The sequence below is a fragment of the Callospermophilus lateralis genome, chromosome 17, assembly GCF_048772815.1.
Source record: "Callospermophilus lateralis isolate mCalLat2 chromosome 17, mCalLat2.hap1, whole genome shotgun sequence".
NCBI lineage: Eukaryota > Metazoa > Chordata > Mammalia > Rodentia > Sciuridae > Callospermophilus > Callospermophilus lateralis.
The window spans coordinates 817,117-832,244 of NC_135321.1; the positions used below are offsets into that span (position 1 = coordinate 817,117).

General features: G+C 47.2%; 1 protein-coding gene across 5 annotated transcripts in view; it reads right to left on the minus strand.

Annotated features, from left to right (window-relative positions):
* The window catches only part of Atp9b (ATPase phospholipid transporting 9B (putative)), a 258,118-nt gene that overhangs the window by 3,341 nt on the left and 239,649 nt on the right, over positions 1-15,128 (minus strand). For all 5 annotated transcript variants that reach the window (XM_076837216.1, XM_076837215.1, XM_076837218.1 and 2 more), the window contains 6 exons: positions 14,530-14,674; positions 14,191-14,255; positions 13,073-13,228; positions 12,811-12,875; positions 10,337-10,445; positions 462-519 (listed from right to left, as the gene is read on the minus strand). In XM_076837216.1, coding sequence (XP_076693331.1) covers positions 462-519; positions 10,337-10,445; positions 12,811-12,875; positions 13,073-13,228; positions 14,191-14,255; positions 14,530-14,674 — 598 coding nt within the window. The remainder of the gene's footprint in view (positions 1-461; positions 520-10,336; positions 10,446-12,810; positions 12,876-13,072; positions 13,229-14,190; positions 14,256-14,529; positions 14,675-15,128) is intronic.

Genomic DNA, 15,128 nt, shown 5'->3' on the forward strand with positions numbered 1-15,128 from the left:
TTTCCTGAGGCCTTGTCATCATCACGTATCAAAGAAAGCCATTGTGTAGGGATAATGGGAGGAGTGCTTGTTAAATTTTTCTGGATTAACATTTGATTAAAAGTATGTCAGTTTTTTGGGGCTGGTGTTGTAGCTCAGTGGTAGAATGCTCACTTAGCATGCATGAGGCACTGGGTTCAATCCTCAGCACCACATATAAATAAACAAATAAAATAAAGACATTCTGTCCATCTACAACTAATACACATATTTAAAAAAAGGTGAGTTTTTAACTGAGATGCATCATTTAAAAAATACCGACCTACATGTATGGAGTTATCAATTTACAAGATAAACAGAAGGCAATATCTAACTGCTGACGAAATCTTAAGCTGTTGGCATTTAACTTGGAGGTGAAAACAATACTGCTAAGAGAAGACCCATAGAAATCTCTGGTCCAGTAAAACCAGGGCCTGTCTTACCTTGGTAAATGCTGATCAGAACCCAGATGAGGAAGGTCTTGAAGGACAAGGATCTCCCCTAGGGAAACAGGGGCAGCTTCATCAACAGAGAATGGCATGCTCTACCCTTCTGTCCCCAAGGAATCAGGGCTGGGGTTCTCAAAGGCTCAGGCCCCAGCCCCACTGTGCACGCTGTCCCCAGGGTCTTCCAGGGAGCGCTCTACTGAATGCCTGAGTCTGGGGGGCATCTGACCTCCTTTGTCCATAGGGTTGCATGATTCCTGGCCACAGCCCGGCGTCCCTGGGTCCTAGTGAGCCAGGAAGAGCCCTCTGTAGACGAACTTTTAAATGAACTAGGGATCAAAATTGTATCTGTAATAAAAATAACTTCCCTTTACTTCTTTGTTTCTTGGGAATAAATATTCTTGTATTTACTTTCTAGTGTCTTCAGACAAAAATGTACAAGATATAAGATCTCCTCAATTAGAAGAGTCCACAGCAACTGAAGTAAAAGTTGATTGGCCCTTAGATAGAAGAGCTGCCGGTAAGTCAGGCCTCTGCTGACAAACAGAATGGCTTCCTGCCGGCTCCACACTCTGAACTGCATGCAGGTAACTGGGGGTGCATCACAAACCAGGGCCTGGCCTGGTTGTTCTACTTCACCCTCTCCTTGAGATTCTCCAATCTGAGGAGGAAAGCCAGCCAAGGACCCAGAGCCCTGGCTTTTGGTGATAGAGATTTGACACAGGAGGCCCTGCAGCACTACAGAGTTGGGACAGACCCAGAAGAGATCACCTGGTACTGTGGCTTCTGTTCTCAGCAGTGTGGCATCTCACTTAAGACAGGCAGAACCTTCCACAGGTGAAGAAACCCCAGAAGCCTGCTGGCTTCCTCAAGCTCCTACTGTATGTTACTGGTGCTCAGTGATGACTTATCAGAATCCAAAGTTGTGTATTTGATTTGGGGCTTCCCTACTGAGGGGACAGTTTCTCATGACGAATGGATAGCCAGGTGACAGTCATGGGGGCCCTGGGGATACCAGAGGCACAGCAAGGATGCACATACCAGACAGAATCTGGACCCCGGCACTTATCTTCTTGGTGGCTGCTGGGACACTTAGCAATAAGAATATGCCCAAGAGAAAATATGTGTGCTGAGCAGAACTCCAGCTGTAGACCCACAGAAGCCCACCAAGAGCAGGTGTGTGGGCTCGAGTTCTATCACTGTAAAGGACAGTGATGGCTCCATTCAAGCACTTCCCTTGGCTACGAGTGCCCACCTGTGGAGCAGCTGACTGAGGCCGAGTCCTCCATATGTGAGTGTAAGAAGCAAGATTCAGACATATGGAATTATTAAAAGGTAAGATTTCAAAAAGCAGAAACAAACACTGACATATTTTAAGCAGGTTCTCTTAGTACATATTTCCTAAGTGCATTTTTCTGACTGGACACTAGTCAACATTCAGTCTTCAGTCATGGGAACCATCTGTAATTACACATGTAGCAAATTTTACTTGAGTAATTTAAAAGTTTAACTTTAATTTCTTTTTCTTTTCTTTCTTTCTTTCTTTCTTTTTTTTTTTGTACTGGTGATTGAACTTAGAGGCACTTAACCTTGGACAACATCTCCAGCCCTTATTTGTATCTTTTTTAGAGACAGGGTCTCATTCACTGAGTTTCTTAGAGCCTTGTTAAGTTGCCGAGGCTGGCTTTGAACTTGTGATCCTCCTGCCTCAGCCTCCTGCAGAGCCACTGGGATTCAGGCATATGCCACTGTGCTTGGCTTTAATTTCTTTCTTCTTCTTTTTTTTTTAGTTGTTGATGGACCTTTTTTTTTTTTTTTAAAAAAAATTTGCTTATTTATATGTGGTACTTGGAATCGAACACAGTGCCTCACATTTAAGAGGCAAGTGCTCTACCACTGAGCTACAACTCTAGCCCCATGGCTTTAATTTCTTGATATAATAAAGATATATTATAATTTATTGATATAATAAATATTTTCCTTGTAATCAGATTTGCTGAAAAGCTTTCAGATTACTTATGTGAGGTAAATACCAATTTAGGTTGAAGGTTAAAGGGGCGTATACTATTTCTCTTGTTAGCTGCAAACATCAATAGATGCTTGTTTCAAATAGTGTGTCAAATGGCACCTCTTCGGAAGCTTCTATATCCGAGCAGACTGAGCAGGTCATGGACTAATGAGCGGACTCAGAGGGATGGGCAGAGAAAGCTTTGATCTTGACATGGAAGCCCACTCACAGTCCGTGTAGCTTACGAGACAAAACCTCCCTGCGTGTGTTGGAGGAACACACGGAAGCAGCACGTTTCCTATAAACAGCTGCTCTTCCTGGAGAGGAAAGAACTGTCTGTTGCTCTGATGGATGGATTCACATGTCTGCCACACGGATTCCACAGGACCACTGTCTATGCAACAGGTGCACATGCGAGCACCTGGGATGAGGACAAAGGTCACCTGCAGTCAGCCCCAGCGAGCATACCCTTTCTGCCATGTCCCTGGACTCTGAATCTAATCTACATACCTCAGTTTCCTCTTCTGCGAAACAGAGATGACAGCAGTACAGACTTTATGCTGATTAAATAAATTACGCCATGAAAGGAGATACACACAAACCCAGAAACAGTAAATTCAATAAATGCTACTGATGTATTGCCAATTAAACATTATAGACTTAAGAAGATTTGTTTCAATTATAAATGCACCAAACATGCAAAAAACGAAATCAAGAATTTTAAGAAAACAAAGTGGATTCACTTTGAATAAATTAGAGTATAAAGAGTCAAGCTGTGTGTAACAGGTGTGGATCACACTGACATCCATGTTGACATGTGCCCATAAGCACATGAGTAGATGAGAGCCAAGCTGTGTGTAACATGTGGATCATACCGACATGTATGTCCACACATGCATGCCGCGTGAGTCTGCGTGGAAGACACTGCCATACACACAGGTGATGTATTACCTGTTGGTTGGAGTTGGGACCCGTAGAGGGACATTCCAGATGCTCAGAAACATGTATCTTTGTTCATTACCACTTTTCTCACTACTGTGTTCTCCAGCCCTGTCTTCTCAATTTACAACACAAAACCTGGTTGTTATATTCACACAACAATAATTTTTGATGAGTCTTGAGAAGAAAGATGAAAGAGGCAATTAAAAATGAGAGACAAAGGGCTGGGGTTGTGGTTCAGTGGTAGAGCACTCGCTTAACACGTGAGAGACCCTGGGTTTGATCCTCAGTAAGGCACAAAAATAAATAAATGAAATAAAGGTATTGTGTCCAACTACAACTAAAAAAATAAATATTTTGGAGAGAGAGAGAGCATGCGAGCGCGTGGGCGCAAGAGCGCGCGCAACAGAAACTCTCCAAGGGCTGCATTGACTGGACGTCACCAGCTTTCCAGAACCCTGTGTCCTGCTGCCTGGCCAGTTCCTGACTCCTCCTTGGTCTTTGAAGACCTGGACACTTCTCAAACCACCAATCAGATCTGTAGAAGCCCTAAATCCGGGCCTGTCGGATGTTTCTGAAGGATGAGGCAGTTGGGAAGGGACTCCACAAAGGGCTCCTCCAGCAGGACACCAGGGCACCCACTAGCCACCAAGGAGCTACTGGCTTGTGCTGCTGGGGCTCCACCTCTGAACTGCTTGCTGTGTGCACCTTGGTAACAGCGAGCACCTTGGAGAAGCCAACTTCAGCTGAGGCAAAAGCAGTTTCTCTTCAGTCTCTTTCCGAAGCTCAGTTACCCTAAGGGTGCTCGCTGACAGCGGCTCTGGGGGCCCTTGATTTGCCTCCCTGCTCCTTGGCTCGTTCACATTCACCACTGGAATTCTTCAAAGGGGAAGGGGCTTCTGTCTGCAAATCAGCCTGGATTGGTTTGTTTACTGTACTCTTTGGTTGTAATGAGACTGTCATCTCTTCTATTGCTGACTGGGTCCCACTTCAGCCACTGGGAGGTCTTTGGGGTTGCTTCCTATGCCATTTAGGCATCATCCCATCATTACTGATTTTTTGAGCAGTTCCCTACTTTCTGGTATCATGGTGCTCCTACTTGGCCTGGCTCACAGGTCTGCTACCTGTTGGTACCTATTCTATACCCAGGACACAGGGGATTTCCCTGTGAAAGTGCATGCATCACAGGATCCTACAGGCTGTGTACTGCTGTCTCTGGCCTCTCAGCAGATCCCAGGTCACCCAGGCAGCTCCTGTCCTCCCACCCACTCTAGGTGATTGGGTGCTGATACATCTATCACAGCCTGGTCCCCTCTGAGGCAAGGTCCCAGGGGTTCTGGCATGCACAGGCAGTGTGCACACCACAGTGCCAGATGCAGCAGCCCCTTCTGGTAACCCCCTCTACCACTGATCTGCTCTGGGACCTACAGTTGTATATCTCCCAGGTTTCAGGCACAGGAATCCAAGCAATGTGGCATCTGGCTCTTCTGCACAGTAAGAGGCATTTAAGACTCATCTGTGTGGGAAGAATCAAAGGTCATACTCCTGCTGTTGCAATGCCACCTCAGCAGGGCTGCACCCTCACTGCTTTTTACAGTCCCTGGAATGCTCATCCACTCACTGGCCTCAGGACATCTGGCTGCTTCCAGTTTGGGGCAAGTATGACAAAACTACCATAAACATCGTGGACAGAATTTTAGTGAGCACAAGTTTTTGCTTCGATTAGTTAGATAGTTAGAATAGGATTGCTAGGTCACATACACATTATGTTTAATTTTATAAGAAACTGCCGAACTGTTTCCAGTGGCTGTCCCACTCTGCATTCCCACCAGAGGAGTCTTCCTGCGGGGTCACGTCCCCCAGCTTCCAGACTGGCAGTGCTGTGTGTTTTGGCCATTCTAACAAGTGTGTGGGTCTATCTCACTGTCACCTAAGTTTGCAACTCCCTGAAAGAAAACTGACGTTCAGCGTTTCTCATGTTTATTTTTACTTGATGTCTGTATATCATCTCTGGAATGGTGTCAGTTCAGATGTTTTGCTCACTCTTAAACTGGGATATTTTCTTGTTGAATTTTAATGGTTCTTCACATACATGAACACAGTCTTCTGTCCATTGTATGACTTGAAGTGTTTCTCCCAGTCTGTGTACTGTCTTTTCATATACTTAGCTCTATCACTCACAGAGCAAAGGTCTGTTTTATCATGTTTTCCCTTTATGAGTCCTGCTTTTGACCTTATGTCTTATTTAACGATGTGCTTCCCGTCCCAAGGTCATGCGAATTTTCTCCTGCATTTTCTTCTAGAAGGCTTACCATGTGCATCTAGGCCATGTAAATGACCATCCACTGTAAATAACCCTGCACTTGGGATGCTCTTGTCGCATGTGGGCAGCCAGCTGTCCTGACACCATTTGTTGGTATCACTCCTCCTCTGCCTGACTTCCTGTCAAAGGCCAGTAATGCCTATGGGTGGGTTTCTGGGCTCTCCTCTGTCCTACTGACCTCCATCTATCCTCTGCCAATCATGCACTCCTTGGTGGGCTGTTTGTGTATCAGCCTGGATGCAGTTTTTACTGTACTCTTTGGTTACAATGAGACTGTCATCTCTTCTGTTGCTGACTGGGTTCCACTTCAGCCACTGGGAGGTCTTTGGGGTTGCTTTCTGTGCCATTTTGACATCACCTTCATCATTATTGATTGATTAATCATGTATGGCCTGCAGTACAGCAAGCCTTGAAAGCAGGTAGTAGTCTACCAACTCTGTGTTTCCTAAATTGTTTTGCCAAACCCAGTTCCCTGCTTTTCCATCTGAAGTGCAGAATGTGCCTGTTGACAGTCAGCAACATGCAGTCTCCCCACTCATACACGTGCCACCACTGCCTACCTGTGGTGCTGCACGGCCCTAGAACACAGGGCCTGCATGTGCTCTCAGAGCAGCCCTGAGTGCTCTGCCTATTTGTGTATTACTGCAAATGCTGCAGACGGTGCTTACATTTCTCTGACCTCATTGTTTACTGGTTGTATACAGAATTAGAAATGACTTATTAAATTTTTTTTCTTTCTTTGGGATTTTGTACTTAGTTAATTATGGCATCTACAAATATTTTTATTGTCTACTTTCTAATCTCCATGTCTTTACTTTCTGTTTCTTGCCTTATTCACCATTATTTAAAAAAAATTATATAATAGCACAAATATACATTTCAAAAGATAAACGCATTTTGAGTTGGGCATGGTGGCACACACCTGTAATTCCAGTGACTCAGAAGGCTGAGGCAGTAAGATACAAGTAAGGTGAGCCCCTTCTCGAAGATATAAAATAAAAATTAAATAAAAAGGAAGGTCTAAGAATGTAGAATGGTGTGTAGGAATGTAGCTCAGTGGCAAAGCATTCCCAGATTCAATCCCCAGCACCCTCCACCCGGTTAAAAAATCATTCTGTGAATATTCTCTAGAAAAGAAGAAACAGTGGAGTGGTTCTAGTAGCTGGACCAGGGGAACCTCAGGCTTATGTGAAGATCAGCATGCCATTACCTACTTGATGTCTTTGCAAATGGGACAAGGTGACAGGACGAGTGACCTGGCTGGCTTTGCTGGGCACAGTCTCTTCTCTGGTCTTGCTCCTTGCACTTGAGACTCATTGTTTTTTTCCCCCCCTGGGTACCAGGGATCGAACTCAGGGGCACTTTTAGAGACAGGGTCTCACTGAGTTGCTTAGTGCCTCGCCATTGCTGAGATTGATTCTGAACTTTTGATCCTCCTGCCTCCGCCTCCTGACAGCTGGGATATTACAGGCGTGGGCCACTGCACCTGGCCTTATTGGCTTGTGTGTGTGTGTGTGTGTTTTGGTATTGGCGACTGAACTCAGGGGTGCTTTACTGCTGAGTCATATCCCCAGCCCTTTTTATATTTTGAGACAGTCTCACAAAGTTGCTCAGGCTGGCCTTGAGCCTCCTGCCTTAGCTTCCTGAGTTGCTGGGATTACAGGTGTACTTAACTAGCTTCTTTGGAGGTCACAGGCATCGGGCTCTATGGAGGTGACTGCAGGGTCATGAGGTGTGAGTGCATCAGTCTCCTGTTTCACTGACTGAGCTCAGCATGAGTACAGCAGAGTGATTCAGAGCAAGTCCTGGGCCTCAGAAGAGGATGCTCAGTGCTGCTGCTGCAAATACATCCATACAGTTTTATGAATAAGAAAAGCACAAGTTGATTCCTTCACTCTCTCATCCATTTGCTGATTACCATGACCACACCTGGTAATGGACACAGCTGGTGTAATTTAGGCCACAGAGACAGAGGAATAAGGACTGGCTGACCTCATTAGAACAGTAAGGCAGATGTGTGATACTTGCATCATTTATACTTCTAGACTGAAATGACTGGTAATCAAATACAAAAGACCCAAGATATTTTACTGAAGAGTACAGTACTTCCTCTTGGATGTGCAAGGGCTGTGCCCACCAAAAGAAATCATAGATTTCCTGTGCCTCTGGATGAGTGGTGTGGCACATGCTGGATAACTATCTGGGGATGATCATTTGCAGTCCATGCCTTACTCTACACTGCTGTCCTGTGATTTACCAGGGACCAACATTTTCTTTTCCTGCTATCATGCAGGCTTGCCAAGAGCAGGGGCTACACTTGTGTCTTCCCAGCCTTGGTACCATGCCTGCTGCATCAGGATGCTTGCTTGGTGTCCTGCTTCAGCATGGCCAGCCTTTGGCTACCAGGGTTATTAGAGAAGGTGAAAAGAACAGCTGTACCGGTGCATTGGCAAGTGATCAGAAGACGAACCTTCAAAAACAGTTCTTTAGCTTCAGGAAGGAAAAACCTTCAATTCCACCAACTTGTGGTTGAGCACTTTTGTATTTTTTGTATTCAAAGGGTTTGAAGAGTACTAGATTTTTAAAGAAACAGAGACTACAAAGATAAAGAGTACAGATTTTCAGATCTTAATGGAATTTAAGAGAAAATGAGTGATGGAATTCTTGTCAAAAAAAATGTAGGATCAGTGTGTAGGACACTGAAGCATTCTGAACTGCTGGCTGCCTGATGGAGACTCAGACGCTGGCTGAGATACAGCTCAGTCAGACTGTGTGCAACACCCTGTTAAGTGGGGTCATCTAATTACAGCAAGCACTGACCCTGTGGCTGGAGCCCAAGGCAGATGCTTGGTGCCTGCCTGCAGCTCTTGTACCTGGATAATTCAGATATCCACAGTGGATAGGACCTGAGTCTGCAGAGCCGGCAACAGCCATGTGATGCCTGGTAGCTTGTGCTTGCTGTTGTTACCTGCGGATAAGCATCCTCCTTAACATGGAGGTCCTGACTCTGCTGGGTACCAACTGCCTAGATGTACAACCAGAAACTCTGGGCTTCTGCTTGTGAGGAAGAGACGATTTCTGCCTGCTAGCTATGAACGAGCATTGAACAAACACTCCCAGTCTTGGGAAATGGGGCTGTGCATAAGCTATGGAAACAGATTCTTTGCAAAGCTCCCTGTGGTTCTGGACCACTGGCCCCACTCCGTGCCCTCACAAAGGCTTCGTCATTTCAGCATATCAACCACAAGTCCTCTAGCTGCTGAGTGCGCAGCTTGGGGATCTCCCTGCTGGTCACGACATTATCAGCATGATAATAATGCTTGACATTTATACCTAGTTTTGTGCACACACCTGAAGTAGGTCTATCTGTCCTGATACAAGACATAGAGGTTTTCAAGAAAGTTCACAACCCCTTTTCCATCAGATTAGTAAAAAAAAAAATGTAATTCAGAAATTCAAAATGTAACATGACTCATCAAGCACTACTCTGGATAGCTAGTTAGCAAGGCTACAGTCTGGTCTGTTAGTGGTAGCTGGCCTAAAGTTAATTAGTGATTAACTAGACAAGAATCTAGCCTGTTAGTGGTCAACTGGACTAGTCATCCATTAATTCATGGTTGGCTGAAATAGTTAATTCCGTTAGTCATTAATAGATTAGATTTTGGTTGTTAATGTGGTTAGCTGACTAGCAATTATAAGGATCAGCCGGGCCAGAGTCTAGTCTGCTAGTTAGCACTCAGCTGGACCAGAATTTTGCTTCTTGAGCACTGAATTCTTTCCTCCCTATTCCACAATACTAGAGCTCTAACAACTCTGATCTGATACTTTTAGGTTATCAGCTACAAACTGAGTTTGACTGAGGGCTGGTGGGTTTTGTTCTCAGTGGTGGTTCAAGAGAAGCTTTCAATGTGGGAAATTTCAAAGCAACCAGAATTTATATCTGGAGAGCTGAGATTTTCCTCTACTGTGTCCTTAAATTTTCCATGAAATAAAAATATGCTTTCATATACAAACAAGATAAACTCAAAACTGCCTTCAGGAACATTTGACTCCTAACAGAGCACACTGTCAAGGAAGTAGATCTCTGTGCCGTCAGTCAGGGAAAGCTGCCAGGTGGACTTTCTCCTCACAGCATCCCTGCACAGCAGCGCACACGTCTCAGGGACTTAGACAACACTTTTCAGATGGAATTCTGAACCAACAACTAGAGACTGGGGATTATAGAAAATGCCTGGCCAATGATGCCATCGATTTCTAGTTTTGGGAATGAATAAATAAGAAGCACCTCTTTGGGAAGGGGCATCCGTGCTGACTGGGTGAAGCACAGGTAGAAAGGGTCCTTCACACAGAAATCAAGGCACAAGCTCTTCACGGTTTTCCAGGACGCCTGCCTGTTGAGCTCACAGAAGCTCCAAAGGCTGTTAAATACATATGTGCCATTGGAGCTCTACGGCCAACACTTGAGAGGTCCCCTCCCCTCTTTAACTCCAGAGGAAAATGTCAAAACTGCTGAGGAGAAGTAAGAAGTATCTGCAAGGACAACGACTACCAACAAGACTTCAGAATGCTCGTGTGTGTGCAGTCCGTGGGCAAAGGGCATACCTTGGTGAGGTCCTTGTATAGCTCTGGGTAAAGAATCGCCATTTCCGGCTTTACATCTTGGTCCAACACTAAGGAGAACACTGGAAACATGGTGTAGATAGTTGCATACCTTAGAGGCCAAGAACATTTAGTTAGCCTGAAAAATGTCCGCAGCACAACTAAAATTAGAGGTAGACTGAAGTTTCAAAAACCCAAGACATCCCATGAAAACAAGATAAAACATCGAAGTTGGCAACACAGTAAGATTATTTCTGATCAGCAGCATGTTCTGTAAGCCATAAATGCTTACTGGGAGTGGAATCCATTTAAAGATAAACATTTCTTATTAAACATTTGCAGGTTGAGGTCAGACTTCTCTGCAGTTGTCATGTTAACATGAAGTACCTGGTACCTCACCCAACTCCCCCAAGGGCAGTGTTCTGGAGCACTTTAGAACAGCCTTGCTGGTGGGATGCTGACGCAGACAGCGTCCCCACACAGAACCCTGCCTCCCACCTGCCTCTTCCTTCAGCCCAGAAACAACCTGTTCTCCATCTCTATCATCCCTACCTCTTTTGTGGACTACCTCATGAACAATGGACCAGACGGCAGGCAGCCTTTGGGGTTCTCCACTTGCTTGGTCCTCGGAGGTGACCCTGGGTATGGCTGCACCAGCATCCTGGTGGTAAAGGGGCCCTGGTTGCTTAGCCATTCATTTGCACACTGTAGGGCACTGTGGTTACCCTGAGTCTGGGGTTATCACAAACAATACTGCAGTCGACATTCACTGTGTGAATTTTTCTTGTGAAGATGAGCTTTCATGTATTTTGGATCAGAGTACCAACTGGGATAGCATGTGCTGGGGGATATGGTAGAGACAGACTCGGGTTAATTTTGGTTTGCTGAGCTCTATGCTGGAATGTGGCATGTCCATGCCACACACCACCACCCGAGGCTCCATATTATAACTTCCTGTCAGATGGGGACACGGAGTCTCCTGTGACTGGGAGGCAGTATGTGAGATACGAGGCCCTCTTCCTTTGAATCATGCCATACTGTGGTCACATGTCCACATTCTCCTCTCTAGCACCAGCTCACGGTGGCAGTGCTCAGGACCCTGAGATGGGAGATTATCCTAGCTTGCTTGGACAGGACAGTATGAACACACGGATCCACAGAGGAGGCGCAGTGCTCTGTGGAGAGAGGCAGATGCACCAGGAAGAGCAGTAGGATGCAACGTTGGCTTGGAGGGTGGGTGGGGTGAGGTGAGGTAAAGTGGGGTGAGGTGGGAGCACCACTTTAGGGTGGCAGGCAGCACTCCCACTGGCTCAATGCCCGGGCACCTCACGTTGAACAAAAACCCAACACTTGCAAGGACTGCCATTCCTCTGTATCTTGCTCACATCACCAGGAATTCTGGGGATTCAAGGAATGACCAGACAACATAGCACTTAGGATGCTCTTACAACAGCCTGTGGTGAGTAAACACTCATGTGTCCTCTGCTGCCCGGAAGGAAGCTGAGCACAGGGAGAGGCACTGGTACAAGTGTGCAGGAAGCTGGTTGATGAGCCTAGCCTGGCCATGCCTCCCACGAGCAAGCCACTGACCAAGGCCTCTCCCTCTCCTCTTGACAATGGGGTGGGATGGGGATGGATGTAAGTGGGTAGCCCCGGTCACCAAGTTCCCAGGCTCTGCTCATAGGAGGCAGCCCTTTCTGGTGTAGGCGGTGATCTCTGCAGACACAGAGAGCAGCGGAGGCATGGCCACACACTAACATCTGTGCTGATGTCATCTCTGTGCATGACCATAGTGGGTGAGGGGGTGAGATCCCAGTTTAACTGCTTTTAGAGGAAACTCCTGTCTCACAGCTATGGTGGCTGAGATCACCTAGCTTTACTCCAGCTCATGTGTGCAGCATGCTTTGGTGCACTGGATCTTCAGATGTGAGGTCTCACTGCTGCTGGGGACAGACTTCTAGTGCCTGTTCTGGAACAGGTCATGTCTCACCCATATTTCAGGAGGCAGACAGCCCAGTGCCTTCTGTTCTGTGTGTTCCTGACTGGTGACTGTCAAGTCCCCACATGAAGACCCACTTTCTTGCCAGGACAGGGACAGGCTTTGAAAGGCCTGCAGCTGGCCCAGCTGGCTCCATTCTGGGAATGACAGCCTCCACAAATGCTTACCCCTTGGTTCTGCCCGTCTCATAAGCCATGGGGTTCTTTTATAAGATTTCAGCTCCATTCTACTTCCTGACACAAATTACAGCCTCCCCATGAACACATCTGTGTGAAAAATGAAGCAGCAGTCGCAAGAGGCACAAGTGTGCAGGTACTGCCTGGAGTTCCCCAAGCACAGCCTCAGCCTTCACATCAGTGGTGCTTACCCCAAACGCTGACTGTATGACAAAGGACGCAGAACTGCCCAAAATATCATTCAGTATTCAACACGCATTTTTCTGTTGAGTTGGGTACCATGAGCAAGGAACTGCACTTACCCCACCATGAGGAATCCCTGGTACAGGGGGACAGACGCAAAGTAGAAGACTGAAGAGAACACGGCCTTAAAGACAGAAAACCATAAGTTAGAAACAGCCGCTGTTGGTCACCTGAACATCATTTTGCATGCAGGTTTCTCAGAGTGAGTAACACATCTAATTAAAAATACGACATCCAATGAAGCTGTGATGCTGCCACAGTCGCTTCTAAGTGCTATCTGTCACTCTCTGCAGGCACCCTGGACACAAAAGGCCTAAGTACCTGCATGGTGGAGATAATGAGGCCCCTGTGCATGACGAACTGGCCGAGAGCTGCGGACCTCTTGTAGCTGTTCCGCCCGTGCACCATGAGCAGCCTGCCGACGTGTCTGAACTGTGTGATGGAAAAGTCCGCTGCCAGCGAGGCCTGCTTCCCCTCCTGGAGCAGAAACACATAGGCGCCTCTGCAGAACACTGTGCTGTGGAGCACGCACACTGTGAGCTGAGCTCAGGAGCTTGGCCCAGACAGATGGAAACCTGCAGCTCCTCCTGCATGGCCCTGGAAGCTCCCCACAGGGCATCCCGGGCATCGGGTGATGTGGGTGGTATAGGGTCTGGACTGGGCACCTGCCTGCCCGCCTAAAGGTGCCTGCCTGTGGGCACCAGGAGGAGGTGCTCACAAGTGCTGCAGAAGAAATGGTTTCAGCAGTCTAGCAGCCGCACAGAAGTAAGGCAAAGGGACAGTATGGACCACATCATTCAAGGCCCTTCCCCACACCTCAGCTCTGCCATGACTGAAAAAAACTACCTCCTACTTCACAAAATTTGCTGTAACACACTTGAGACAAAGCAGTCAAGGAAACAGCCAACTCAAGTTGGGTGAACTTTCCAGGTCTTTCTGGTATGTTCCTATTTAAGCCACGATAAGAGCTGTGGTCAAGGCTGGCAGGAAGACAAACCACAACCACGGTTCACATGGCCAGGAATTAGGGATGCCATGAAGAGGAAGTGGTAGATAAACAGAGGAGAGCAGCTGTGGCACTGAAGAGACCAGTCAAGGCGTGCTGGGGACACTCCAGCCAAGCCCTGTGCACAAGTCTCAGAGGGCAAGCCCAGCAGGCCACGAGAACTGGGGGACGCTGAGGCTGGCCAACCCACTTTGGTCTACAGGCATCTCAGACAGGCATCCAGTTTTGGAGTGGATAACAGAGGGCGTGACTCTGACCTACCTATCTCTTACTCAAGTGCACAGCTCAGGGCTTGGACAAATGAGAACCTTGAATACATGTGGACCCAGGAGGCACTGATTCTGTGCAGACCCAATGCATGCTAAACGCAGGTGTGGGCTGTACACGTGCTGAGGATGTGATAAAAATACATAAAACAAAACGACAGACATACCTTTCCCTCAATCCCAATGCCACAATCTGCTGCCTGAATCATGCTCACATCATTTCCCCCGTCACCTGAGAAGCACAAGAAGTTGGGATATGAAATAAATAAAGCACCTATCCATCATCATGTTTTCTGTGTTACCAGTTGGGATTGTTTAAGGAATTTTCAGTAACATAGATACAATCAATCTAGTTCCAGAGATGAAACATGATTTTGCCTGCAACGTCAAGAAGCCAGTTGCTCTTAAAATTTCACTGCTGAGGAGGGAGGTGGCGTTCCCACCCACAGACAGCCCTTCTGGCTATGCCCCCTACCCCCGCCAGGCGGAAGCCCAGGGTGGCTCACCGATGGCACAGGTGCGCCTCCCAGTGTGCTGCCGCAGCAGTGTCACAATGTGGGCCTTCTGGGTTGGAGAGCAGCGGCAGCACACCACGGCGGGGCACTGGCAGGCCAGCTCCACAAGCTCGTGCTCATAGTACTTCAGACAGACCTGCAAGACAGAGCGCCACTCTCATTGTGCCACTGCACTGTTCTGCAGCTGAACAAAGGGACAGAGCAAAACAGGAGGTTGGAAAACCAGTAGTCTTTCTCCAATGTGCATGCATTTGCATTTTCTGGGTCTCACCTGTGACCATGCCTGCCCTGTGGGAGCTAATGGGCCCACAGCCCTGTAAGAAGAGAAGGGGAGAGGTGGGGGAGACTAGTGCATCAAGGCCATGGTGGGAAGGATCACAGAGGCTTGACAACGAGGGCCACCAGGAAGGGCAAAGCACGCTGAGGCTTGTCAGGCCCAGAGCTGGTGGCCATGAGGCAAAAGGCCAGTGTTTGGGCCATTCTGGGGAAACCTGCTTAGGATGATTCCAGCCCCTCCTTCCCAGCACTGTGGTGATGAAGACACCTGACTGACCTCGGATATCAAGTGCTCACTACCTTGCCAAGGAATA